Here is a 25,866-nt window from a genome sequence, read left to right on the forward strand (position 1 = left end):
GGAGGGGCTGAGCTGAATGTGTTGATGATATGGAAATGATCATGAAAAGCAACCTGCTGCCCTGCTGCACTGTAAGTCCTGCGGTCTGAAAATAGGAAGGCCACTCCTACACCTCAACCGCAGTGTGTGTGTGACTGATCAGAAAGGTAAGTATGTCATGTTAATTTTAAACTGATTATTTAATGCAAACTGTTTGCACCTCGGCAAGAATCTGCGTTTTAAATCACCACGTGTTAAACTTTCCAAATGTGTGTTAGTGCGATTGTGTGGATAAGGTAAGGCTAAATATCCTTTGACTGTACATATCGAAATTTACCCGGTTAATAGCAGCGACGACGGACAAATGCATCATGAAAGGGATGCATCACATAATACTCAGCTAATCCCGGTGTTGACAGAGAGCGTGTGTGGACCGTTCTAGATGTCTGTTGTGTCAGTGCTGGGGACCATGTGACTTCGGTTGTGCACTGAGCTAGAGAAAATCAAAAAGTCTGACTGTGTGCCAAAAGATTCTTTGCACTCATCTCTTTGTCTTTTTATTAAATATAAAGTGTCTAACAGCATTTTAAGTTTCTCATTTTTTTGCTGCAGCTCTCCAGCGATGGCCGCCCAGAAGAAGCTTCTATCACTGGTGGTTTGGATGCTGCTGATGACAGCTTTGTGTCCGGGTGCTCAGTACGCGTACAGCAAGCGAGGAGGGTTCTTCAAAGGCCGCGGTAAAGGCGACGATAAGAAGGTGTCTCCCTCTCAGAGCGGAGGCCTCTCCAAGCAGGGCCTGAAGTGGGCGGGTGCAGCGGCAGCAGCCGGGATGCTGGGGGGCACGGGCACCGGACTGGGGCTGGGGTTCCTCGGTAAACCGAAGCACGGGTCCAAGAGCCAGCATGGACACAAGAAGTCGTCCTCGTCCTCTGAGCAGGAACGGCAAGTTTACTACCAGGAGGGCCAACAAAACCACAACCAGTCTCCCTGGAGATCCTTTGTTAGTGGGGCCGCTCCGACCAACATGTTTCTCACAGTGGGACGCGTCGTGCCTTTTCTGACCGCGGCCTGGATAAGAAACTTTTAATCCGACGTGTGATTCATCGTGAAATAAAATGAAAGCTCTTATGAACAAAATGAACAAGTTCTTTGTTGTTTAATACAGTTAGGTCTGAAATGGTAACATTAAGTTGGAGCTATATTTCAGACTGGACCATTTAAGATGTGCCATTTAAACTTCACCTTTTGTTACTTTCATTATCAATTATTTTGATACAGTCATACAATTAGAAAGGTCTTTGATGCTGAGGGTGATACCATTAACGTCAAGTTAGGATTTTCACAGATTTACAAATTTAAAGTAATGAATTTGTTGAATAATGCCACACAGACAGAGAAATCTTTTATAATTTTTTTTTTAATTAACACGTTTAACATCCATGGAAAACCATATTAGCCGTATTATTTCATGAATAACACAAAGTGTTTACAAGTGCACAAACAAGGGATTCATGTCTAAACTCCCGATATGAGCTCAGAAACACAGTCACAGAATATCCAGTCCGTACAGGACATAAGTGCACTTTACAGATATTCTACTACAGCATATGAAAAAAAAGTGTGAAGTGTTGGAAACTTACGGACCCCTAAGGGGACACGGGGGAATTTTTTTATTTATTTATTTTTTTGAAGTACCTCATGAGCACAAGATATATATATATATATTTTTTTTAATAATTCCCCCATATCCCCTTAGCAGCTCCATGAGAAATAGAAACGTGAAAGAATAAAAAGACGGCACATTACCCATGCCATAGGATGTATACAATCATTTTAAAGATATTCTGTACAGTGTTGTTAGGTTGAAAATTGCATCATTGACAGGCTGCACACTGAATTTGTATGCTCAGAGGGAATGAAAAACAATCAAACAATCAAGTAAGGAAACGAGCAAAAATCAGTGTCCATAAACTTAAATAACCACAACAGTCAAATGTTGAAAGTTAACCCTCAATTAAAGACTACAGCAAAATGGCCGACAGGGAGTTAAGGGTTTGGGGAAAAACAAACAGAAGTATTTATAAAACCAACTATATCTGATCTTTGACTATCTCACTGTGCTTTGGGAAGAAGAAGGCGATTAGAGGAAGACGTGGGGATATAGACCAGCTCCAGACCAGACAGACGGGCACAGATCTTCAAACGTACAATGTGAAAAAAATCATCACATTGGTGCAATTGTCACTGTTAACGGGCAAGTTATTACTAATGCAGTCCAGTTGTAGATAAGATTAATGAAAAAAAATGAATTTAAGAAGCCTGTGGTCGATTCTCATTTATATATTGGTATATTAAATTATTCATCACGGGAAAGATCTCAGATCATTAATGTGGTCAAATTAATGTCGTAAATTTGGAGTTATTAATGGTTTACCGAGAACCAATCGATATCTCACTGCATTATGAGAACACTGCCGGGGATAAGTGTTTAAATCAAAATGGGGACGGCTCCCTGCATAACGACAGATTTGTTATAATGTTGATCAAACTGCTGACAGAACACAATGTGACGACAGGGAACGGACTTCCTTGTAAGAGCTGCAGGCATTATAATCTCCCTGAATTTGTTTTCTACGCAGTCAGTTCTCAAAACGACTATACTTAAAGAACATTACAGTGCAGCTTGTACAACAAAAACCTAATAATCTAACTGTGAGCTTGACTACCTTTTGTCCTTTAATTGCTATATACACTTTCACATCATGTTGCCTTTCAGCATTATTAAATGATCGTATTATTGGAAAGTATATAACTATGGATTGCATTGTTAATTGAGTATATACAACAGGAGGGTGCGGGCATGCAGACATAACATAGGAAAGCAATTTGGGTGTGGTGGTGGGAGGGCTTACTTTCCATTCACTGGAGCAGGAGCATGCTGGACAATAATACGAAGAGGGAGATGAAAAGCTGAATTACGTCACAGCTCAGAGGGCCGCTGCGATTGGGCTGTAACTGCTGCTCAGCTTTTCGTTCCTGCAGAAAGCTCTCAGAGTAAACCATGTACTGCTCCACGCAGCGACGGGCCTTCAACTGCTCAATTAGAGCTGGGTACCCGATCTCCTCAATGCCGACGGTGTCGTCGTCCTCCTCCTCCTTGACGGTGTCACTCTTTTTAAGAACGTCGGTGCTATTCATGCAGCGAGCCATGAAGTCATCGAAAGACTGAGCACGCGGGGGAGGCTTGTAGACGTAATCGCGGCCGAAGTCTTGTTCGTCCGTTGAGCGAGTCCCATAACGACGGTACATGTAATTGTTGTAGTAGTACTCTTCTTCGGGGTTGCGGAAAGAGAAATGTGGTCGGGGGAAGCGCCCTAGTCCGTACCCGACGGCCATTCCGGCTACAGCGCCGACGCCTGCTGCCACCATTGCTTTTTTGGCGAAACCTGAGGACTTGGGCTTGTATCCCATTGAGTCCACAGAACGCGAGAAAGGAGACCCTCCCATCCCATAGCCACCATGTCCATAGCCTCCTCCACCATAGCGAGGACTGAGGATCTTATTATTTGGGTTCCAGTTTGGGTAACCGCCCATCCCTCCACCGGGGTAACCTCCAGGGTAACCCCCTGGATTGGAACCACCCCAACCCTGTCCTGTATTTCCCCCTCTAACTGGGTAACCACCTCCTGCTGGATATTGAGGGTACCCGCCTGGATTCATGCCTGCCCTGCCAGGGTACTGATTAGGATAGCCACCTGCTGCCGGATACTGATTAGGATAGCCACCTGCTGCCGGATACCGATTAGGATAGCCACCTGCTGCCGGATACTGATTAGGATAGCCACCTGCTGCCGGGTTTGGATTTACCCTCCCTGGGTTTTGATTAGGATATCCTCCAGCTGGGTATCCACCTGCAGGATTCTTGTTGGGATAATTTCCAGGATTGTTTCTACCAGGGTTCTGGTTTGGGTAACTACCACCCCCCGGGTAACTACCACCCCCCGGGTAACTCGGGTTTTGCCTTGGATGTCCACCTGCATTTCCAGCACCCGGGTAACTCCCACCGGCAGGATATGGATTTTGGGGCTGCCGAGGATAGTTTCCTGGTTGAGAGGATGGCTTAGACTGCGTCCCACCCCTGTTGCTAGTAGATGAGGTTTTCTTGCCGCTGCTGCTGCTTGAGCCTTTCTTAGCCCATGTTGAGTCAGTGGTCAGGAGGGACACAACAAGGAGAGACACCAGGACTTTCTCACACAACCTCCCCATCGTGGCTCTAAAGAGAAGAGAGTTTTAAATTAGTGGTCGGTAAAAACAAAAAAAAAAAACAAATATCTCTGGCGTTTAGATGACACGGTAACAGGGAATGGTGTCACCTTTTTTTCCTTGAAGCATGATCAATATGGGGCGATAAATAATTGTATGCACATTTATAAGTGTATCGCTAATCCTCGGATGCAAGCGCCCCTATCGATAACACACTACTCCCTCACCATTTGGTAAATATAAAAATAATTACTTTGGGTTATATAAACATGACAGCCGTGGATACACTGAACCTGTTATTTTGATTATCATCAGTATATAACCCTCGCTGCATCATGCGGCCCGGTCCTCCAGACATACATATACCACAGCCTTATCGCGTTATAGCTGTCGCCCTATGTCGCCTTCCCACAAATAACCGTATAAGATTGTAATAGGTGCAGTATAGCTGAAATCGCGTATAAATGAATTAGAAGTTATTTCTTACGATGAAATTGTGGCTGTTCAGCGAGCTTCGATGGTAAATCGGCAAAATGTGTTTGTAGTCTCGGTCCTCTCTCTCTCGGTGTCTGTCTGCCCCTAGCGACTGTAAACTGGGTGAGCTCGTTTTGATCCGTAGGAAAATACGTGTGTGGTGGTGGTGGGGTGGGAGGAGTGGTTATTTAAAGGACGAAACCATTAGTTAAATTAAAATAAATTCAACAAATCAGCACCTGGCAGTGTTTTCCACAAGCCAGTGTCTTTATTTGATATTAAAGAGATCAGTCTTAGTGGTCTCAGTCTGTGTCTCCAGACGCCTCCGTTTAATTTAAGAATTACTGGGTTTAACGTATAAGGAGGATGACATCATACGGCCCGTTCTGTCCCGTTATTCAGAACAAGTGCACCCCCCAAGGGGGAAGCGTTTCCGGGGACGTATTTCCGGCTATTGCCATGGTGACACTTTGTCACAACAATCCACTTAAAAGCTGCAACAAATGTCTTAGTTGAGGAAGGGGAAAACACTATATATGTGTGAGAAATATTAAGCAGATCGTATATATTCTTAAAATTCTCAAAAGTCTACTGGTGGAATTAGTACAGAAATACAAGTTCAGTTCTTACAGATAATCTATATTGATTACAAAGATGTTTTAATCTTGCTTCCTTCCTGATGCTGTTAGGCTCCACCATGAACACTCGCAATATGTGCAATATTAATGCTCTTCAAGGTTCAACACTCTCACCATTCACTTCTTACTCTGTACTGTGTACAACCCTGTGCAATATCATTATCTGTTTTGCAATTGAATGCTTTTTGTATACATATGCCAATACTTGTACATTGTTTAATCTATTCTATTCTATTTTTTATTTTCATTTTATTTGTCTTTTACACAGTCCACTCTTTATTCTTATTTTTCTGTATGCTGTTGCAAACTGCAATTTCCCCATTGTGGGACAAATAAAGATTTTCTAATTCTAACTAAGCAAAAATAAATCACTGTTTCATGGCTCATGTGTCAATTCATGGGATTTTCATTAGTAGTAGGTAATTAAAATAATGCTTTAATTTAATAAATGATTGATCACACTTGAGCAATGCCTTATTATCTTTGATGTACTTTTTTAACAATTCAGAGATAGCAGAAAGACATCGGTATTTGGTATAAACATTGCAGCAACAGTTCTTGCAAACTCTTGCAAATAAATTAATAACTGAGTGGGTTGCCAGTATAAAAATGGATCAGTCAAATAGAAATCACACAGTCAGATTTGAGAGGAGGAATACAAACAACTAATAGCAAGATATAAAGTAGTTAAATTGAAGCATGGTGCATATAAGTCTGCTGTGCACAATATATGAGAGCATTTTTGAAAATATACCATCAGAGATGATTAGTATTTATCATGACGGTGTTAAATATTATTCTCCAACAACCACAATGTATAAACCTATCCTCCAGGGACCCGAGCTTTTGTTTGATATGCATTTTTATTTCTCCAAGGTATTTGGTATTAGTAGGACATAAAAAGTATAAAAACTAACGAAACACGGGATTTATTTCACTACATAATACAATGTGTAACAAATTATAAAACTATTTATTTCAGCAATTTGCAGCTTGTAACTAATGACATAATTTGTTAAATTTGCGAGTAAAATCAAACAAGAAACGTTAATAATCATAAACGAGTTTCAGCCGTAAAATTCGATGAGGTTTTGTCCCTCGTCCACTTTTGTCCCGTGATCGACTGTAAAATTAACCCACTGAAATGTCTGCTACGACCCTTTGCTACCGCTAGATGGCAGACAGAACCACGTAGTAAGGAGGAAACGAAGACGAAATGAAGCAGAATAAGATGCCACAAACCTAAAACTTAATGTCCACATATGAGGACTCAGATCTCGGGAGGCTACTCTACATTTATCTATCTAAAAGTCGCAGCATGTCCATGATGGATTAAGTATCACAGAGGATCATTGGAGGATGCGATGTCCTTGCGCCTCTTCCGCTCTCGCGCATCCTCGCTGAGAGGGGAGGAGCTACGCTGCTGACGCACGCCGCGGTTGTAAACCGTCAGGCGTACTCGCGACGTCTTGTCCGGTAGCAACATGTCGGGAAGGAGAGGACTCAGCGGAGGAACTGCGCCTGTGAAATACACGCCTGAGACATAAACGGCACGACAGACTGTCAGCAAGAAACTGTGGCTTTTTTATGCGAAGTTGGAGCCACTGCTGGAGCCGCGCTACTAATTCACAGAAGCGGGCCAGTCGGGGTCAAATGGACGGATAAAAACAGGCAACAACCAGGGGGGCTTGATCCGAAGAACGTAGCCTCACAGGAGGGTGGTCGGGCCGGTGTGTGTGAGAGAGAGACGGGGGCAGCGTGTGCGGGCTCAACTCGAGACGGGGTTTCTCCTTGCTAGGGAATGTTATCCGTACTGTCTTATGGCAGACTGGTAGCCAGGGCTGTCCTGGGCGGACTCTCTCAGACGGACGGCCGGGACTACAGCCTGATCACCGCCAGTTATGGCTTCGGTAAAGACTTTCGCAAGGGGATCCTGAAGAAAGGGATGTGCTATGGAGATGACGCCTGCTTCATAGCGCGGCACAGGACCGCCGATGTTTTGGGTAAGGACCCCTGCGATGGTTAAACACTGTGCGTGCGAGGCTTGCAGATGCGTGACCCGACACCTCCTTGCGCTCGGGTGACCTTCAGTGGGTTAGCCTGCACGTGTACCGACCCCTCTGATGAAAACACAACAGCCCCCACCCTCTCCTGACGAGACCTCTCACCCCGTCCCCTCTGGAGACCTTAAATTGTGTGTATTCAGTGGTTAATCTGGGTGGATGTTTTTTTTAATTGTCTCCAATTGCGCAGATAATCCCGCAATTTCCCGAACGACCGGTTTATTTACAGAGAGCGGTGCGTCTCACGTTGAACTGCTAAGTGACCTTTCACCTAGATGAGCCCCGACAGTGGCGAGATTGGGTGATAACGCAGAGTATCGGATATGAGGTTGAAATGAGCTCAGACAGAAGTGGACAAGACAGAGAAAGCTCCCATTAAACCTTTCCGGACCGATCACTACAATGTCTTGCAAAGGTCAGAATGGTTGAGCATGGAGGCGGCCATGTTGCTAATAGCATCAGTCGCCTGTTAGCTTAGTTTAGCTGAGTGTGGATTGCTTTGTCCTCACCGCTCAGCTGGCAGGGGTTCACCTTCTCATCCTCCCCAGCCAGACACTTGTCTGACCGTGTGTGCTGACGGGTGTGTTTTATGGTTTTCGAGCAGCACTCTGTGTTAAATGCTCGGGATAGCGATGGGAGTAAGAAGAAAAATAGCCAGCTCTGAATAACAAAATACCCCCAGGGCTTCACGTGTTACCCATGGCAAGAAGAGGGGGTTGCCCCGTGAAGTGTTGAGTTAAGTGCTTTGTGGGTGAGGCCGTTTGTTTAAAAACGAAAACAAAAACAAAAAGCCTGCTGGCAAGTAGATAATGCGATAGTGCCTCCATCAATACAGATGAAAATGTGTGGGGAATCCCAGTGTGTGTATTTGTTTCAGTTTCTTATGTGAGGCAGTTTTCATTTTCAGTTACGCGCATGTCTCCCTGTAATGTCACCATGGAGAGCAGCATATGAAAAGGATACTTTTCAAATTTGTATATTTTTCTCATGTAACAGAATATATTTATTAAAGGGTAAACACTTGTAAGGAAAGCTCCGTGTTCTCTCGTAGTCCATATCAGTGGAAGCCAAAATGTGATTCGAAGATTAATATTAGAATATTGACATTAGTTTTAAAGAGCATTTGGTTTTGGATGCGGGCTGATGCAGAGAGGCATGTTCATCCAAGGACAGTGTGTTCTCCCTTGTCGTGATCTCTATGGAGTTATGCACTGAGCAGATACGCTGTAATCTGATAAGTGTCCCGGTGATTCTATACATATTGGAGGAGTCGTTAGGTCCCTTTTCCATTACATTTTTGTCTTCTCATATTTTGGCCGTTAAAAACCACTTGGTTTGGGAACAGCTAGCGATGCAGGGATGTTGTAACAGTAGATTTAACGTGCAAAACAAACATGATGAAACAGATAATTGCAGGATGAGCGTTTGAGGGGATGGCAGAAAGAAGACTCGTAATTAAAATGTGTTGTTTAGTTGCTGCTTTTTGCCCAACTAAGTAATTTAAACTACAAGAGGTATTTGTAACTATAACTGAAAATCAGAAAATACAGTTAAACTGCAGTTTAATGCATATAAAGGTACTTAAATTGCAGTCACTACATCAATTATATCAATATAATCTTACATATTACAATCTTTTGTTCATAAATTAATAATTCATCTAGTGTGGAAAAAGGAGCAGCAGATGTATGTGGAAGTGAGCAGCAAAACAAAAAACACTTTATTTTTCTCTGTGTGTGTGTGTGTGATCTCTATCAGGTGTAGCAGATGGCGTGGGTGGTTGGCGGGACTACGGCGTCGACCCATCTCAGTTCTCCGCCACCTTAATGAGGACCTGTGAGCGGCTGGTGAAGGAGGGCCGCTTCACTCCCACCAACCCAGTGGGCATCCTGACCTCTGGCTACTACGAGCTCTTACAGAACAAGGTTCCCCTCCTAGGTGAGTGCGCACCAACGGAAAAAAAAAAAATCTGCACAGACGATGTGCTGCGGTGCAAAGAATGTATTTGCGGTGAAGTGAGCCGTACCGAGCAACCGGGGGAAGAAAATAACATAGCTGCAGCATGAGTCAGACTGTGTAGTGGCCTCTCGAAGGGAGATGTACAGTAGATCTCTTTGAATTGCGTTTCTTTTGCTAACTTGGCACAAGAATGCACAAAAAACATGGAGAAATTGTTTGCACACACACAAAGAACTCCAGTTTCAGTTGATGTATTATTTGGTTTAATATTCGTGTAATTGCTGTTGATTGATACTTAGCCCTGCATCCTGTTAGGCCGCATAACAGCAATGAGGTAACCAACTAACTTGAAAAGCCTCTATGTGGTATGAGGACACTTGGAAGTTAAAACGCGGTGACCTTGTTGAGCATTTTGTCCCATACCAGAGCCCCGAAAGGTCAGGAATCCGCCTGTAACCGATACCGGCGGAGAGTTGATGAGGTTTTAAAAGCAGGGTCATGCCGAAACATGTGATCAAGGTCACATTTCTTCTGAGGCCTAGGATCCCCGAAGACGCTGAGCGGCTGTCGCGATGTTTTGTAAAATGGCCCGCTTTTATTTTGGGAAGCTGCGACAAGGTCAGCGCTCGACCTTCCCCGCTCAAGGTTACACGCTCTGTTACTGTCCGCCGTCGCTGGGGACCCGGGGGGCGAGCGAAGGATGTGACCCAAGCGTTTGTTTTTCTCCTCTCATGATGTGAGGCCGTTTAAATTCACAAGGAAGGCGCACACAGTGTCTTCGGTGTACTGGTTGAGCAGCATTCTAACGCACATCCAGCCTGCGCTTCTTTTGTTACAGTCTGTCCACAGTGGAAAATTTCACCGGGGTGGTTTAAAGTTTGCGCATCCTCCGAGGCCTTATTATTGTTTTTGTTCTCCTCTGTTTGTAGGGAGCAGCACAGCCTGTATAGTGGTTCTGGATCGACGGAGTCACCAGCTACACACGTGTAACCTCGGTGACTCAGGCTTCCTGGTGGTACGGGGCGGAGAGGTGGTGCATCGCTCAGATGAGCAGCAGCACTACTTCAACACACCCTTCCAGCTGTCCATCGCCCCTCCGGGATCTGAGGGGGTGGTGCTTAGTGACAGGTGAGTAGCTCGGTGTAGAATTAAAAATAAAAGCTGTATTGATTCTGGTGGTGCTTACAGCTTTACAACGCACTCAACATTTTGCACTTGCATTGCATATAGTTGAGTCGCTTTCCGTACTTGGGTTTGCTTTCGATTTTAGGGAAATCTCGGGCACGCCACTTTCATTTTCGCTTCCAAACAAATATTGAGACAGCTTAATTAAACTGGATTCATTAAAACACTCTTCGTTCTCCCATATGGAAAACAAATATACCTCCAGCACGACCTTTCAGTCCATGTTTGCAAAGTAAACAAGACCTGCGTCACACTCTAAATGGTGCGCAGGTGTGCTCATGTTTGCTGGTTAAACTATTTTAAATGTCTAAATGCGTCTTTTTGAACGTCACCCACATGGAAAGTCACTTCCTGTTCATCGTTTGTTGTTTTGGTACACATTTCAGGGACCTTAAAGGAGGTACACATATTTATTTATGTTTATATTCACCTTCTCATCAGCACAATTACAACATAACATTATATGCAAGAATTGGAGAATTGGAGAATTGCTTGACAACACTTACTAATGTGATTCTGTGGCTCTGGACAGCTCCTGGCAGGCTTTAATGATTCGGGCTTTAAAAGACACCAGGCCAGATTCTGGGTTTTGTAGGAGTGAACAAGACAAGAAGGAGGACAAGTGCACAGAAGCTGTTACAAAATAAATCCTATAATAAAAAAACAAACAGAGTACCTCAATATGCCTTTTTGCAAATCAGCTCCTTCCTGCATGTCATTAGGGGAGGCATATGGTGGTGTCATTATTAGATTCAACCTGCTTAATAAGGAATAAACATTAATCAGGAGAATTTATTTCGTCTGGGGAGCAGTAAGACTGAAGACCTGTCTCGTTAACATTCATTTCAAGGTACATTTATAGTTTTGTGATGTGCCACCTTAAAATAAAAACCCTCAACACCACGCAGCAGCACTCCCAGGAAATAAAACTTAAGTCTTGGGTACGGAGCCAGGAAGAAACAGGGCCTCTCTGAACCTGGCAAGGACGAACGGGGCAAGCTGCTCCGAGTCAGCTGTCAGATTAAATGCTCACGCCGTGTCCGCCTTCAAGATTTGGCAGGGCGACCGGCCTAATTCCATATTGGAAAGCGTTGCCAGCAGCTCAAGTGCTTTGTGACTGATCTTGCCTCCTTGCCTCCCCCTTGTTTCCTCTAGTCCCGAGGCGGCCGACAGTTCCTCTTTTGACGTGCAGCTCGGCGACATCATCTTAACGGCAACAGACGGGCTCTTTGACAACATGCCCGACTACATGATTCTTCAGGAGCTCAAAAAACTCAAGGTGTCTATTCTAGAGATCAGTGCATCCATACATGTCATACTAATAATAATAATAATCATAATAAACAAACTTTTAATATTTCAATGCTTTTCACTTTTTTCGTCACAGACTACCAACTATGACAGCATCCTGCAGACTGCACAGAGCATTGCAAAGCAGGCTCATGATCTTGCCTACGACCCCAACTACATGTCCCCTTTTGCACAGTTTGCCTGTGACAATGGCCTGAATGTAAGAGGTAAGGGTGCTGTTACCGATCCCCGTCCCTTTTAAATCAGAGAGACTCACGCAGAACAGGTAACTCAAATATTATTAAAAGCTTAGAAAAAATATAGGTTTCGTCATCTAAAAAGTTTGATTGTACTCAAGTTGTACTTGTCGTTTTCTGCACACATACAATACATACTTATTATTTAAGTCAGCAGGGGAGGAAAGTGGGAGAAAATAAAAAAAATATATATAAAAATCGCTAATCAACCAAAGATTGTGCGACCCCCCTGCAGTACGTCCGCGGACCCCGTAGGGGTCACGGGCCCCCTGTTGAAGACCAATTATTTAGGCCAAAACAACATAAAAAAGGAGATGTAAGCGCTCAACATATTGTGTCTTTGAGTTCCAAATAGTCTTCTACTTTGGAGAGCTATTTGTCATGCATTTCTGATTACTTGTTTTTCTCTTTCTTACCGTGCAGGAGGGAAGCCAGACGATATCACGGTGCTGCTGTCCATTGTGGCCGAATATACAGACTAAACGCGTTTGTGTGTGTGTGTGTGTGTGAGAGAGAGATAGAAAGGGAGAGTGCTTCTCTGGGGCTGATCCTTCCTTGCCGTCTGCCTGAGTCTTCCACCTGCAGCCTTCCCAAAATGCACTGCGCCCCGTGGGCTGACAGGGGAGGCCCCGCCGCCACGATGCACACTCCTCACAGCGCGGCCGATATCCACCCATGTAACGTTTTCGTTTTCTCTCCTTCCGCCATTTTGTTTTTGGTGCTTGAGCGGTGTTGGGTGTGGCAGGCAGCTAGGGCCTTTTCATGTTGATCATGATGCAGCAGGAGCCGAGAACAGCGGGATGGCGGATAGCGTTCAGCCTACCGCGTCTCATCGCGTGGCATCAATGTTTTTCTCGGTGATGGGACTAAGTCCTCTGGATTAACCGAGGGCTTTAAAATCTTGTAGCCTTCGCATTTAAAAAAAAATAATAATAATAATAAAAAAAGTGATATTATAAGGAATAAGCCATGGGGTTTGGATTCTTTAGCAAGTAGTGATTGTGTTTTTAACCTGGCTGTCCGTCTCCGTTGTTTATCCGTTCCATGTTGTAATAAATGTGTGTGAACAAAGCGTATAATCACGACTGAGGAAGCAGATGTCGGGAAAGTTATAGGAGAATGAAATGTGAGAGTCGGGTTTTAATGTTAAGGAATGTGAACGAAGGTGGTGTACTCCGCGCGGATAAGAGAAATCCGCAAAGAAACACTAGACGAAGAAGAAGAAGAAAGCTTCCACGCGAAGGTTAATCAGGTTTTGTCGCTTGGCTGAGGGAACTGCACATCCTGATGAGTTGTAAATATTTTTGTGTTTTTAGGCGCGCGCTCTGGCCTTCCCGAGCTATTTGGTTGTGGAGGATACACACATGCATTCATGGATATATTTTCTTGTATAGATATTAATCTTGAAGTGAGCTCCATCAGTCCCACACTTCCACTTGCTTAAATGAACAAGATGATGTAGTTGTGTGGTAGGAATGTTATTAAAAGTGTGTGTGTGTATGTGTGTGTGTGTGTGTGTGGTATACATGTGAGAATCTGGAATGTGTGTTCTATTTAATGTATGTAATATTTGTTATCTTATTAAGCTAAAGCTAGCATCTGGGAATGCGCACGGTTGTATGATAGGTCAGGAATCAATTTAAAGGAAAAGATGTATTTTTTTAACATTATTTTTGTTTTAAAAGTAAACCGATTGACGTGCGACAAATGACTAAAAGAATCAAATGTGCGTTGGCGTGAGTGTGTTTCAGACTCAGTTTTTATTTCACAGTCCACAGTTTGCTGCTTGTGTTTTGTGACTGAGGTGTCGGGGTACGACGCGACGTACGTGGTTTTTCATGAGTGCGATGAGCGTTGTGTTTAAAACGTGTGCTGGATTTCACCAAATTACATTATTCAAAGACACTGATGATACTGTTCCGCTCAAGATAGTCTGTCCCTTTGTCTAACGGCTCGGCCCAGTGGCTCAGACAAAGTCTTTACAGTTTAAAAGCACGTGCACCAAAGACACATATTTTCTTTGTGTATATGATTATGCTTCAGCATCAAACAGCAATACTGTAAGTTCCTTGTGCTCAGAGTTGTGTGCGATGACCAGAAGTGCTGGTGGAAGGTGATATTAAAATGTATTTTATACGCCTAAAGTTGCGTGAGAACAAAAGTTGTATCATATTCCTGGTTTAAGTTATATGTGACTGGTTATCTGTAAGTATGAGGCAGATTTAAAAAATAAATAAATAAAATAAAATAAAAGGAAAGCCATATATTAAAACATCGTTAGGTTCTGTGAGCCCCACTGTAAAGGCGACGCTGTGATGGCGGAGACCAATATTGTCACTGTGTTGCAACAATCATGGTAGAAAGCAAACAGTTCGTACGTGCGATGGGGCTGCATCAGTACAACTGCTGAAAAACTTTGTCCTGCAGTGACATCTTCCATGAGTTCAAATTAGATTTGAAAATTACATTTTCTTAATATTCATAAATGGAGACATTTTTTTTTCTAAAAAAAAAAAAAAATTATAGGTCCCGCTTTCTGCCTCGTTCTTTTCGCATGGTTTGTAGCTTAGCCACATTTCCGCAAAATGTAATTTCTCACTGTTGTAGTTTGTTCGTATCCGTCCTTGCTGGTTTATGTACAAAAAAAAAACTATTTGACAGAGAGATGTTGTCGGTATGAACTTACAGAGAGGGAGTGAGCACAGATTCAGCCTTAATAGCTAGACCTGTAATCAAGAGGCCTTTCCTGTCATTGCAAGCTTGTCTCGTCCCCTTCGTGTCGCCCTGTGTTTGATGTAAATGAAGCGTGCCCCCCGTCTTTCTCTCCTGCAAAGCCGTTCTCAAAGGTGCTTCTGCAGTCTGGTGGTACGATTGTCCTCTTTACAGAACGTGTATGAAACACACACCTATGTCCACAGTGTAACAATGCAGGTCTAATTCATGTAAATATGTTTTAAAAAATGTACAATATTTAAATAAAGAATCTAGTATTTATACTAAACTTGTATGAGTGCCTTTATGATATATATTGTGTGTTTATTTTTTTTTTGTGTGTATAATGACAATTCTGTGCATGCAGTAAATCTGAGCAAGGACATTTTATGTTAAATAAAATAACAATTCAACAGTAACTACAAGTTGTGTATGTCGGCATGCAACTTGCAGAAGAGCACCAGTGTTCAAAAGTGTAATTTACTCCACTGCATTGCTTTTGTACACTTTAGAAATAACTGTACTATCGTTGAAATGTTTTTCATTTTACTCCATTAAATTTGACGTCTTCATATTTGTAGGTACTTTGATTCACTATCAACAAAACTAGTTTATAACATTATAACATACAAACTGGGTTAATCTGCATACTTTTTATTCTCATATAGTATATTTTGCAAGAGTTTTCAAAAGTAAAATTATAAATGTAGTATTTGAACATACAATTACAGTATAAATACTTGTAGATTTGGCTGTTCGGTATAATAAAACAGTAGTATAGTGTTGGGGAAATACATGGTCCAGTAGTAATGGAAAAGCAGGATTTTACAGGTGTAGATGGTTACAATTTAGCTCAATTATTGTCATCATGGATTCATACTGTAATTATTTGGTAAATTAATCAAATGATGTGACGTGCTGTCACATTGCTGTCCAAAATAGCACAACATAATACTTGTTTTGTCCAATCAATAAAACAAAAAAAGTCCTATTTGTGAAGCTTGAATTATGTTTTTTTAATTAAAAAAGCATAATTGTATGTAGTTCAGAACTAATTGTTATTTAACTTACTGATTAATTAAATTATAAACTGCTGACATCCACATTTGTACAGGTTTTGACAGAACAAAAATATATTTTATTCTTTGGAAACTACATCCTCTTTGACTCTTTATGGGGTAAGGAACTGTATTGGACACTATTTGACCTACTATTTATATACACAATCATTGTGTATATTTTTTGCTTACACTATTTTCTATTTTATTTGACTAAAGAATATTTGTGGAAGGCATGATTACAGCGTGGCAACGATAAATGCTATTTTCTGATTGGCTGATGGATCGCTGATTTCCAGCAGAGCAGTCCGCCTTCTCCTCGTCCCCTTCATAGGTCACTAATAACTTTACAGTCCACGTTACTAATGTGCGGCAGTAGGTGGCAGTGCGGAGACGGAGGATGCCATGGATGTTTTGTTTACTAATCTGCTGCAGGAGGCGTCTCTCTTCCTTGTACCCAGCGGCTAACCTTCAGTTCATTCTCGCTGACAGTGGAAGATCTGGTTAGTAGTGCGGGTCAGCTGACACCTGTGTGATGCTAGCATGGTAACTTCCGAGCTAGCACACAGGTATTCGGATAGTTCAGCTTTTATCGCCGCCGCTTCGTTTGCCTCTTTAATAGCCGGCCAAAAACGTATCGTTTGACCTGAGAAATAAGTATCGAGTATAGAGTTTTAACAATGAGGCAAACTAACTAAGGACCAGTTTTAGCATTAGCCGGCTAGCAGCTAGGGTGCCCCTCTTCCTAGCAACCGTAGCTAGCCAGCTAGCAGCTACGGTAAGGGAGCTAAGCAGCGGGGCGTCTTCATGGAGAGCGTCATATTTAATACTGACTCCCACTGTAAGTTATGTGAACACACTGTGGAGTTTTGGAGATAAATGTTGATTAAATGGCAAAAACGGAGCAGGGCAATGGACTCGATGTGCGAGGTAGCACGGACAAGCTGACAGATGATGAGAGAGACGTCCCCGGAGAGAGTCCGGTGGACAAGTACGGGTTCACTGGAGGAGCCCAGCAGCAAAGTGGAGTCTCGTAAGTATAATACTTTTTACTTGGTTCGTGTATCCAATCTTCAGACTTGAAGCCTTTTTTCTCGAACATAGTTGGTTGATTATTATTATTATTTTTTTTTATAAATATGCTCCCAAATTTCTTCTCTACTTGACACGAAATACGATGCAATGGCATAGGATCACTGTATGTATTTAAAAATCAAGTTTGGGTGATTCCTATTTGATTTGTTCTTGTTTTATCATCGTATTTCCTGTCACCTGGGCCTCCCTTTAAAGGGAAGTCCATTCTGTGTGTAAACCTTGAACTCATCACCGGCTTCTTGTGTTTATTAACTGCGAGCAGTGATTTGAACATCTCGACGTATGTCAGATGAGGGAATGTGAAAACATCCCAATATTCAGCCATAAACAAAATCTGGAGAAACGTACAACAGTGTTACCTGAGGTTTGTGGCAGAGTATAGCAACACCTCTGTGATCCTTTCTGTTTTTCTATTAGTCATGTTTGCTGTGCTCTGCCTTTCATGTTCTGCATTCCTCTGCTACTTTAAAGACAGAGCATAGATCAGGTATGATATTAATGAAGAAATCTTCCTGTTTGTTCTCTTGTCTTGGACAGAGTCGGCTTCCTGATTCTTAGAAGTCAGGTTTTGTTTGTAAACCTTATGCACCTCCGTGCTAATTAGATCTAAAGCTGTTGGGTGTTCTTCTGTCTAGACCAGAGTTTCCCAACGTTGTTTTTGTGGTTCTCCTGTAGCGTTCCCACTAATCTCCTCATTGTGTTACCTCTTTCCAGTGGCAGAGGGTATGTTTGTTTTTGAGATGCTTCTGTGATAATCACTGACGTTTACTACATAGTAAATTAAAGAGTCATGGTTAGGCGTTGTTTTAAGTAATCACAAGTTAAGCTGGTTGGAAAGCAGTGGTAAGGATCAGGGCTAATAAGAGACTTGGATTGTGGACTAGCCCTCTGAATGTGTCAGCCCAAATTAATAAAACCTCTTAAGGTTTATTATGGCTGTATGGGTTGCTGCATATCTGGTTGCTTAAATATATCTGCCAAGTAGCATTTGTGCATGTCCAAATGAACGCTCGGGTTTTTTAAGACCGTCCCAGCGGTGTGAGATAGTGGATGTATTGTGTAGGAGAGTGTAGTGTGGCTGAATTAGGGGAAAGTTCTCCTACGGTTTCCTGTTTTCCTTTTACACCGCTGCCGATGGCAAGTGTTCAACTGCGGTGTTCGAGTGTACACTTCCTGCATGTACAAGGAAGAGATGAGCCACTACCCCCCCCCCCCCCACTCCTCTCTGATGACAGGATTCCTATGTCATAAGTATCGTAGAGAGTGCAGTGTAGGCATTATCAGTGTGCCGGAAAAGAATTTGTTTGCTTTTATCAGTTTCATTGCCTCCTATCTTTACAGTGCTGAAGAGATCCCTATTGAGGTCCTGAGGCAGCGGGAAGCAAAATGGCTGGAAATGCTGAACAGCTGGGACAAGTGGATGGCCAAAAAACACAAGAAGGTCTGCTTAATAAACTGTGAACTATAGTTGTGGTTTTTAGGCAGTGATGTTCCAAATGAGGCTTTCTGAAGGCTCACGAATGGCTGTGTTCAGGTGAAAGAGCGCTGCCAGAAGGGGATTCCTCCATCTCTGCGTGGCCGGGCCTGGCTCTACCTCACTGGCGGAAAAGTGAAAAGGGAACAAAACAAGGGCAAGTTCCAGGTGAGTCATCGTTTGTGGACGTTGTAAAACATCAGAGGACGATTTGAAATACAAAAATCTGCACTTGTGATCCATGTATTTACATTCCATACTTGTTGAGTTATTGTCAAAGACATTTCAACAAAGCGAAAGTCTCTATGAATAAATAACTGCTGAGGAGGTTAAGTGGGAGAGTGCGTGTGGTGCACGATTGAAACTCACGCGACTAGAGTCCAGAGTCCTAACAACCAGGTAATCAGCTGCAGGAAATTGTTTTATTCCACAATTCCTCCAGCTGCAGGTACATATCTGGCTGTAAAGACTCTGGACCGTAGTCATGTGAGCTTTTGTTTTAGCTTTAGTTATAAATATACCACAATCTAGATTACTGAGAATCTTTACAGACATAACACAAGCACTCCAGCAAAGACCTACTAAAGATAGTGTCTGAAGAATGGGTCTACATCTCTCCAGAAATAAAGGAACCACGAGTGGGGACTGTATAAAAACATTTAGCTTCACACAAGAGAAATAACCTCTAACATTTCTATTAGATCTACTGTAGATATAGTTATAGAATTAAATATCTGCCTGTACTTTCTTTGGTGTGAGTGCGTGTATCAAAGTTCAAAGGCAGCAGGAGTAACCAGGTTTACTTGGAAAAGGGTAAATTGTACATGCATGACATTATGAAGGCAAGGCTTGTAACTTAATTTGTAAATGACTTAACATCAAAGTAAAATGTGTGTTTCAGGAACTGGACAGGCAGGCAGGAGATCCCAAATGGGTCGATATCATTGAGAGGGACCTCCATCGGCAGTTTCCCTTCCACGAAATGTTTTCAGCGAGAGGAGGTCACGGGTGAGCACTTTCTTTGTAGAGCGCGATTTCCACTCTTATGACTAAACATAGTTTCTAAAGATAGTATTCTTCACATATGTTCTAAAATGCAGGCAGCAGGACCTGTTTCGCGTGCTGAAGGCGTACACGCTGCATCGACCCGAAGAGGGTTATTGTCAGGCTCAGGCTCCCATTGCTGCTGTACTCCTGATGCATATGCCAGCTGAGGTGAACACGCACTAAAGATTCAACCCATAATCGTCCTCTCTATCAGAATGAGAATTTACTCGACGGTGTGTTTTTCTCTTTCGTGCTCCTAGGATGCTTTCTGGGTTCTCGTCCAGATCTGTGAAAAATATCTTCCTGGATACTACAGCACAGGGCTGGTAAGTCAGAGGAAGAGCTTGTACGCGGCGTCCATAATGTGGTTGTAAATGTCAAAGGCACTGAGCTTCTGAAGATAAATTGTCCCTCGTCCTGCCGGTATGTGAGGCCTCTGCTGGTGTCACACCTCTCTGGGTGACACTGATATGCCAGTGCCCTAATAACACGATGTGATGAACAAGGACGAGATAATCAGACAATCAGATTATGCAAAGGTGGAAGAGTGTGTTCCTTTTGGTCCCAGCTGACTTGCTGTTCCGCGTCGTCCCCACAGGAGGCGATCCAGCTCGACGGGGAGATCTTGTATGTTCTGCTGCGGCGGGTGTCTCCCGCGGCCCACCGCCACTTAAAGAAACACAAGCTGGAGCCCATCCTGTACATGACCGAGTGGTTCATGTGTGCCTTCTCGCGGACTCTGCCGTGGGCCTCGGTGCTGCGCGTATGGGACATGTTTCTTTGCGAGGGTGAGGCACAAAGCGAGATATTCCCATTCTGAATAAGTAACTCCTGCTTAGATTATAGAGCTCATATTACAATGTGTTGCAGTAGCACAAGTCTGAATATAGCAGGTTTGTATGATTTGCCTTTTGGTTGTTTGTTGTTTGTCTAATAGGATGATTTACTGTACTGGCACATGAACCATAGAACAGCAATTAATACACGCGTCCACATTTGCTGCTGTTGCTAAATTGTCAATATAATTATTTCCTGAAATCCAATTTTCCCTAAACACCCTGTAAACAAATCCACCAGACATTTCTTTCCTAGCATGTAGAGATTCACTCTTTTTGGCTCATAGATGAGAAATTAAATGGTCTTCAACAACATCACATTGAGCCTCTTTTCACATAAAAGCAAAGACAGCTGCTCTAGCTGAATGATGTCTCATGTGACGTTTTCCCTCAGGAGTGAAGATCATTTTCAAAGTGGGCCTGGTGCTCCTGAAATATACATTGGGATCCCAAGAGAAGCTGAAATCCTGCCAAGGACTCTACGAGACGATGGAGGTGCTCCGAGCAATAAAGCCACAGTACATGCAAGAAAGCTTCCTGGTGCATGAGGTATGGTTGTTGTCGTAATATGTTAATTTCTTATAATCTACTTCCTCTGTTTTTTTTTTTTTTTGTTTGTGAGTCCCAATAGAGCACAATGTATTGTGGATCACAAGTGCCATTTTTAGGGTCACAGATTGCTTGTTTACATTGGTACTCCATTCACAAATCTGACACTTTAAGGAACGCTGTTAAATTTAACAGAGCGGCAGATGAACCGCTCAGGCCGTTAGTCCTGTCGGTAAGGGAAGAATGTCCCGGTGTGTTCGGCTCACGTTAACACCGGTGTCATTTTACCGACCTGTCTCCTGGAGTGTTATTTGTGTCGGTTTGAGACTAAAACCGTCAAAAACTGAAATATGGTTGAACGCAGCTGTTCCTTCAGACTCCTTACACCATTTTTTTATCGCTAACATTAATGTTAACACACTAAAAAGACAACAACAAAACACAAGTGCAGCACTGTGCAACGTAAAGACTTTCCAATTGCCCCCTAAGCCTGTAATGCATTGCAGTATTTATCCTCTGCCACGGCACCTTTTTGGGCTCTATTTGACTTTGCCCTCTAGAGACCATTTAAGCACCAATATAAAAACCTGTAAACGTGCTGGTGTGCACTCATTTCAGATTATCGAGTTACCAGTGTCTGAAAAAGACATCGAGAAGGAGCACCTTGCTCAGCTGCGGCGCTGGAGGGAGACTCACGGAGATCTTCACTGCAAGTCCCCTCCCAGGATGCACGGCGCCAAGGCCATCATGACGGCGGAGCCCCCCAACCGCCAGGACCTGAGAGAGAGACCCACCATCATCGTGGAGTCGCCCCTGGCGCCCAAGGCAGGTGGGGAGCAAACGGAGGACGCCAACGGAAGTAGAGAAACTAAAGGAAGAAATGGGAGGACGACAGTCCTCCCACAACATGGGACCGTTAACCCTTACCCTCCTCCCTCCGGCGTTTCTGGTCTCCTGAATCACACGACCAACCCGGGGTCCAAAGAGAGTCTGAGCAGCGTAGAGCACGACACTTACCTGTAGCGGGCTTTGCAGACGTAAATCATTCCATTCACATTATCACTGACATGATAAACTTTTCTCCAGCGGCCACAATTTTACTATTTTTCTAGTAATTACACTCCAGAAAAAAAATCATTTAAATTTTTTTTAATATTTAACCCATTGCCGTTTCTCAGATGGCAAAGTGACTGCTGTAGTACTCAACTTATACGCATTTATTCAGCTCACTGGACCTTTTGATTAAATACTACAGACTTGTGCATTTGAAATAAATGCAGTGAATTTAAATTGTAATATCCAGGGAGCATCAGCAGATGGCGACTGTGCACTTTCCACACAGGCCGATGAGGTTTTAAACCTATGGGAGCACACTGATTTACAGCAACCCCTGCTGCTATTTACCTCTTCAGAGAAGCTCTGATTATCTCCTTTGTTTGAACTGATGAGATGCTTTTTATCGTCTTCCTCATTGCCTAGATTAGTCACTACGTTGCCAACGCAGAGGTTAGTATTTGTTCTGCTTCGCTGGTCTCGGTCCTTGGCAATATTTTGCAGACACATAGTTTATCAGTGTGTCTGTTCAGCAGTGTCCGTTGGCTGTTGTTGTATCTTTGTTTGCCTTTGCTGTCTTTGAACACTAGAGGGCGTCCTGAGATTGTATCTCAGCCTCAGCAGCTGAGCAGCAGTGGAGGAAAAAAAAAAAGCTGACACTCAAATGAAGGAAGAAAGTGCAGGGATATATTGTGCCACTAAGCCAAAGATATGTAATGCATATTATCAAGACATATCCTAGACGTTAATGTATTCAGCCATGTCTTACAGTATTTGATTGTTAAGAAGAGTTCATATTTATGTCGTGGATGAAATACGGTGAATTCTGAAGGATGCTAAGCTATGTCTGTACAATCATATGTAAAGGTTTGTGGATCTGAATCTACAAAACTGACTCCTCAGTCATACTACTACATACTTGTGTATCTCATACACAAGTGAATGTAAAAAAAACACAAAAAAAACCAAAAACAAATCTGATCGGCAAAATATATTTAAGTCAGTGGAGCCATAAACTTTTGATTATGGCCAAGTTTTAGTTTATTCAGAGGTGAAGTCTGTCACAATCCATGACGTTTCATCATCTTTATTAACAGTTACACAAGCAAACATGCACCAGAATTTGTTAAGGATTTTATAATGGAAACGGTTGTGGGTTTGTGTTGATTTTAAGACAAGATGGAGATTTTTGAAGAATATGCTACGGGTCTATTTTTGTCTACTAGGATGCACTTTTTACCATCCTCGTCCTCTGATGTTTTGTAAAGGCGCATTTATTTTCATAGTATTTTTGATGTTGTAATTTTAAACAAGATGAACTGCACGTTGATTCAGTCAGATCTCTGTCGCGCAGTTCATCAGTCCAGTTCCATCAAATCTTTTTGCCGTCTGCTGTCACGTTTTTTTGTGCAACCAATCACCGTCTGGGGATCTGAACATCGAGTCATTTGTTAAGAATTTGGGATTTTACACAATGTATTTTGTTGCCTACACACTTTTTAAAGATTTTGCTACATTGTCCATCTGAATAATATAAATATTGTACATTCCTTTAAGCTGGTTCTGTATATCAATCACTAGTCATTGCAAAGGTTATATTTAAACATTTATTAAGCCGGTAGCTTGTAAATGTGCAACCTATTGTTATATAAGAGTTAATTTCTGATCTATTTGATTTAAATTTTAGCTCCTCATATGTACATGTTTTTTCCAAATTGCATTTAAATAAATACATTTAAATAAATAAAAAAAGAAAAAGGTATTTTGCTGTTTTTATATGACAACACATTTCCCGTTACTTGCCTGCGTTCACCAGTGAACAACGCGAATGAAACAAGGGGGGAAAGTACCACAGGGCAGCGGGCAGTATTTTGAATACGCCCTGTGTTATCATTCAGCGCCCTCACATCCACCCACCCAGCCACCCGCCCTCCCTCCCTCCCTCACCCGCGCAGCAGCACACTTCCTTGGACACCTGTTTCTCCGGCTCTTTCAGCTCATTGAGGAATTTGCATCTGAAACAGGGCGAATTCCCACAGCGCCGTCCAAAGCGCCCTCACGCAGCCATTTGCCTTTGGTCTCTGAATGGACTCTTCTGCGTGCATACAGGCCTTCCTATTCTCCGTCTTCTGCCTCGCTGCACCATTCAGCTGCAGCCCCCCCCTCAAAAAAAAAAAAAACATGGCGGCCAAGAGTCTTCTCCTCTACATTTTAATCTGCCCACCGCTGCTTCAATTAACTTGAGCGCACCATGGGCCCATTTGGATATAACTCCATGTTGTCATTTGTATTGTTACGGTCTTCGGCACTTCCGCTCATTACTAGACATTTTCTGTCATTTGAGAATACAGTTGGTGGCGCAGATTAAAGATCTCATGCACCGTACCCAGCAATCACATCAGATCCTCAGACTGTTCAGATTCTTCGTGTCACATTCCTCACAGGAAGACTCCCTCATGGCTCCCACAGTGGCTTTTTCTATTTCTATCTATCAGTTTTGTATGCTTTTAGTCAAGAGGGCGCCTGTCATTACAGCATTTTTGCATTTCTGTGTCCACTCATCATCCCCTTTTGTGCCTTTCGCTGTGCGTAAACAATGCAACTCCAACCCGGCCCCACCCTTCACCTCAGTCCCACCCCACCCTGCTCAGTGACACCGGCTAGACCCGAGCCTGGACCAGAGGGGGTCGTAATGGGAGACCGTCTTTATGGCTAATCTTTAGAAGAGGAGGAGGAGGAGGAGGAGGAGGAGGAGGAGACGTGACCCAGACGTGCCCCCATAACCGCAACCTCAGAAAAGAGCTGAGGAGAGGAGCATTTGCAGTATAATAGCTCGTGGCAGAGGCAGTTTATGTATGCGAGAACCTCGTGCTACCTTCTTTAGCGCGCAGGTATCACGAGCGCGTAGGGTGATATGTGTCAAGTAACCTGCTCGTATTAACTATAAATAATGATGTTGTCATCCTGATAAATAAAAAGTGCGCAGATATTTTCCATCCTGATTTAGAAATGCCATTTCTCCCACTCCCGCTGAAGCCTTGTTCAGGCTCAAAATAGTACTGAGGGGCTATGTTTGTGCGGCCACATTGCTCCAAGCACTGGTGAGAAGACGAAATATGATCCGGGAAGTCCAGTTGGAGTAGTACAGCACATGATCTTTTAAAAGTCACAGGACCTAGATGCGACATGCAGCAGTTTATAGGGCTGGAGACAGATGGGTAATAACCCTAAAATACCATCACAACAACAAAATGTATGCTCTATCTGGATGATTGCAAGGTTTCCATTGCAAATAAATCCACCAGGAAAGTCTCCTTGTGTAGATTTGATAGACTAACACTTTTTACCCCTGCATGTGCTGCAGTAATCACCCATGCAGACGCCCAACCTCATATCGAGAGCATGGAAAGTTAAAAAAACTGTTGCTTGCTTCCTCTGCACGTGCTGAGCTCATAATGAAATCCTTTAACCTTTATTGTGCAGGACACACTAATAATACGTGTATGTAAGCAGATATTGCCCACGTGACTTCTGTTTATACACTGTAGCTGTTTACGGGGGTCGGTGATAGTGAGGCTGGATGATCTCATGAAGCCATATGTGTGAAGCGTCTGGGAGATTATAGTCTGGCTTCATGAGCTGTAAAGCTCCTCTAAAGCTTTTTGGTAACAAGGACTGAGGGTCTGCAGCTTTATCCCCCACCTGTCATCCCCCATCATGCCCTCTGCCCAGTGGGGAGATTAGAAGGGGGTAGGGGTCAGGGGTACGAAACAAAGAAACACAACTTTTAGCAAGCTGGATGTGTTTTACTGAGAATATCTCAAACCAGAGAGTTTCTCTGTGAGATAACATCAAAGATGAAGCTGTAATTGTGGGGCAATTAAAGGAGAGAGGGCATTAATAAAGTGTCTTTGAGAATTAATAAAACACTAAG

The 25,866-nt window shown here is 43.0% G+C and overlaps 4 protein-coding genes across 6 annotated transcripts; 3 read left to right on the forward strand and 1 right to left on the reverse strand.

Annotated features, from left to right (window-relative positions):
- Positions 1–24: 24 nt before the first annotated feature.
- On the forward strand, positions 25–2,657 carry sprn2 (shadow of prion protein 2). The gene is made up of 2 exons (XM_047569529.1): positions 25–146; positions 592–2,657. The coding sequence occupies exon 2, from the start codon at positions 602–604 to the stop codon at positions 1,064–1,066; it is 465 nt and encodes a 154-aa protein (XP_047425485.1). The 5' UTR covers positions 25–146; positions 592–601; the 3' UTR covers positions 1,067–2,657.
- A 93-nt stretch (positions 2,658–2,750) lies between these two features.
- On the reverse strand, positions 2,751–4,893 carry prnpb (prion protein b). 3 transcript variants are annotated; one of them, XM_047569526.1, is made up of 3 exons: positions 4,730–4,893; positions 3,825–4,252; positions 2,751–3,764 (listed from the first exon to the last, which is right to left on the reverse strand). In XM_047569526.1, exons 2-3 carry the CDS (start codon positions 4,243–4,245, stop codon positions 2,899–2,901), a joined length of 1,287 nt encoding a protein of 428 aa, XP_047425482.1. In that variant the 5' UTR covers positions 4,246–4,252; positions 4,730–4,893; the 3' UTR covers positions 2,751–2,898. The 3 variants fall into 3 exon arrangements, with proteins under 3 accessions (XP_047425482.1, XP_047425481.1, XP_047425480.1); XM_047569525.1 differs by having other exon boundaries at positions 2,751–3,794; XM_047569524.1 differs by having other exon boundaries at positions 2,751–4,252.
- A 1,905-nt stretch (positions 4,894–6,798) lies between these two features.
- On the forward strand, positions 6,799–15,109 carry LOC124996582 (protein phosphatase PTC7 homolog). Its single transcript, XM_047569753.1, has 6 exons — positions 6,799–7,357; positions 9,176–9,355; positions 10,306–10,504; positions 11,717–11,840; positions 11,949–12,078; positions 12,532–15,109. Exons 1-6 carry the CDS (start codon positions 7,156–7,158, stop codon positions 12,588–12,590), a joined length of 894 nt encoding a protein of 297 aa, XP_047425709.1. The 5' UTR covers positions 6,799–7,155; the 3' UTR covers positions 12,591–15,109.
- Positions 15,110–16,244: 1,135 nt separating this feature from the next.
- tbc1d10ab (TBC1 domain family, member 10Ab) lies at positions 16,245–23,676 on the forward strand. The gene is made up of 9 exons (XM_047570454.1): positions 16,245–16,911; positions 18,315–18,414; positions 18,508–18,615; positions 19,349–19,455; positions 19,548–19,662; positions 19,755–19,820; positions 20,093–20,282; positions 20,725–20,879; positions 21,498–23,676. Exons 1-9 carry the CDS (start codon positions 16,769–16,771, stop codon positions 21,900–21,902), a joined length of 1,389 nt encoding a protein of 462 aa, XP_047426410.1. The 5' UTR covers positions 16,245–16,768; the 3' UTR covers positions 21,903–23,676.
- Positions 23,677–25,866: the final 2,190 nt, after the last annotated feature.

Source organism: Mugil cephalus, chromosome 19, assembly GCF_022458985.1.
Source record: "Mugil cephalus isolate CIBA_MC_2020 chromosome 19, CIBA_Mcephalus_1.1, whole genome shotgun sequence".
NCBI lineage: Eukaryota > Metazoa > Chordata > Actinopteri > Mugiliformes > Mugilidae > Mugil > Mugil cephalus.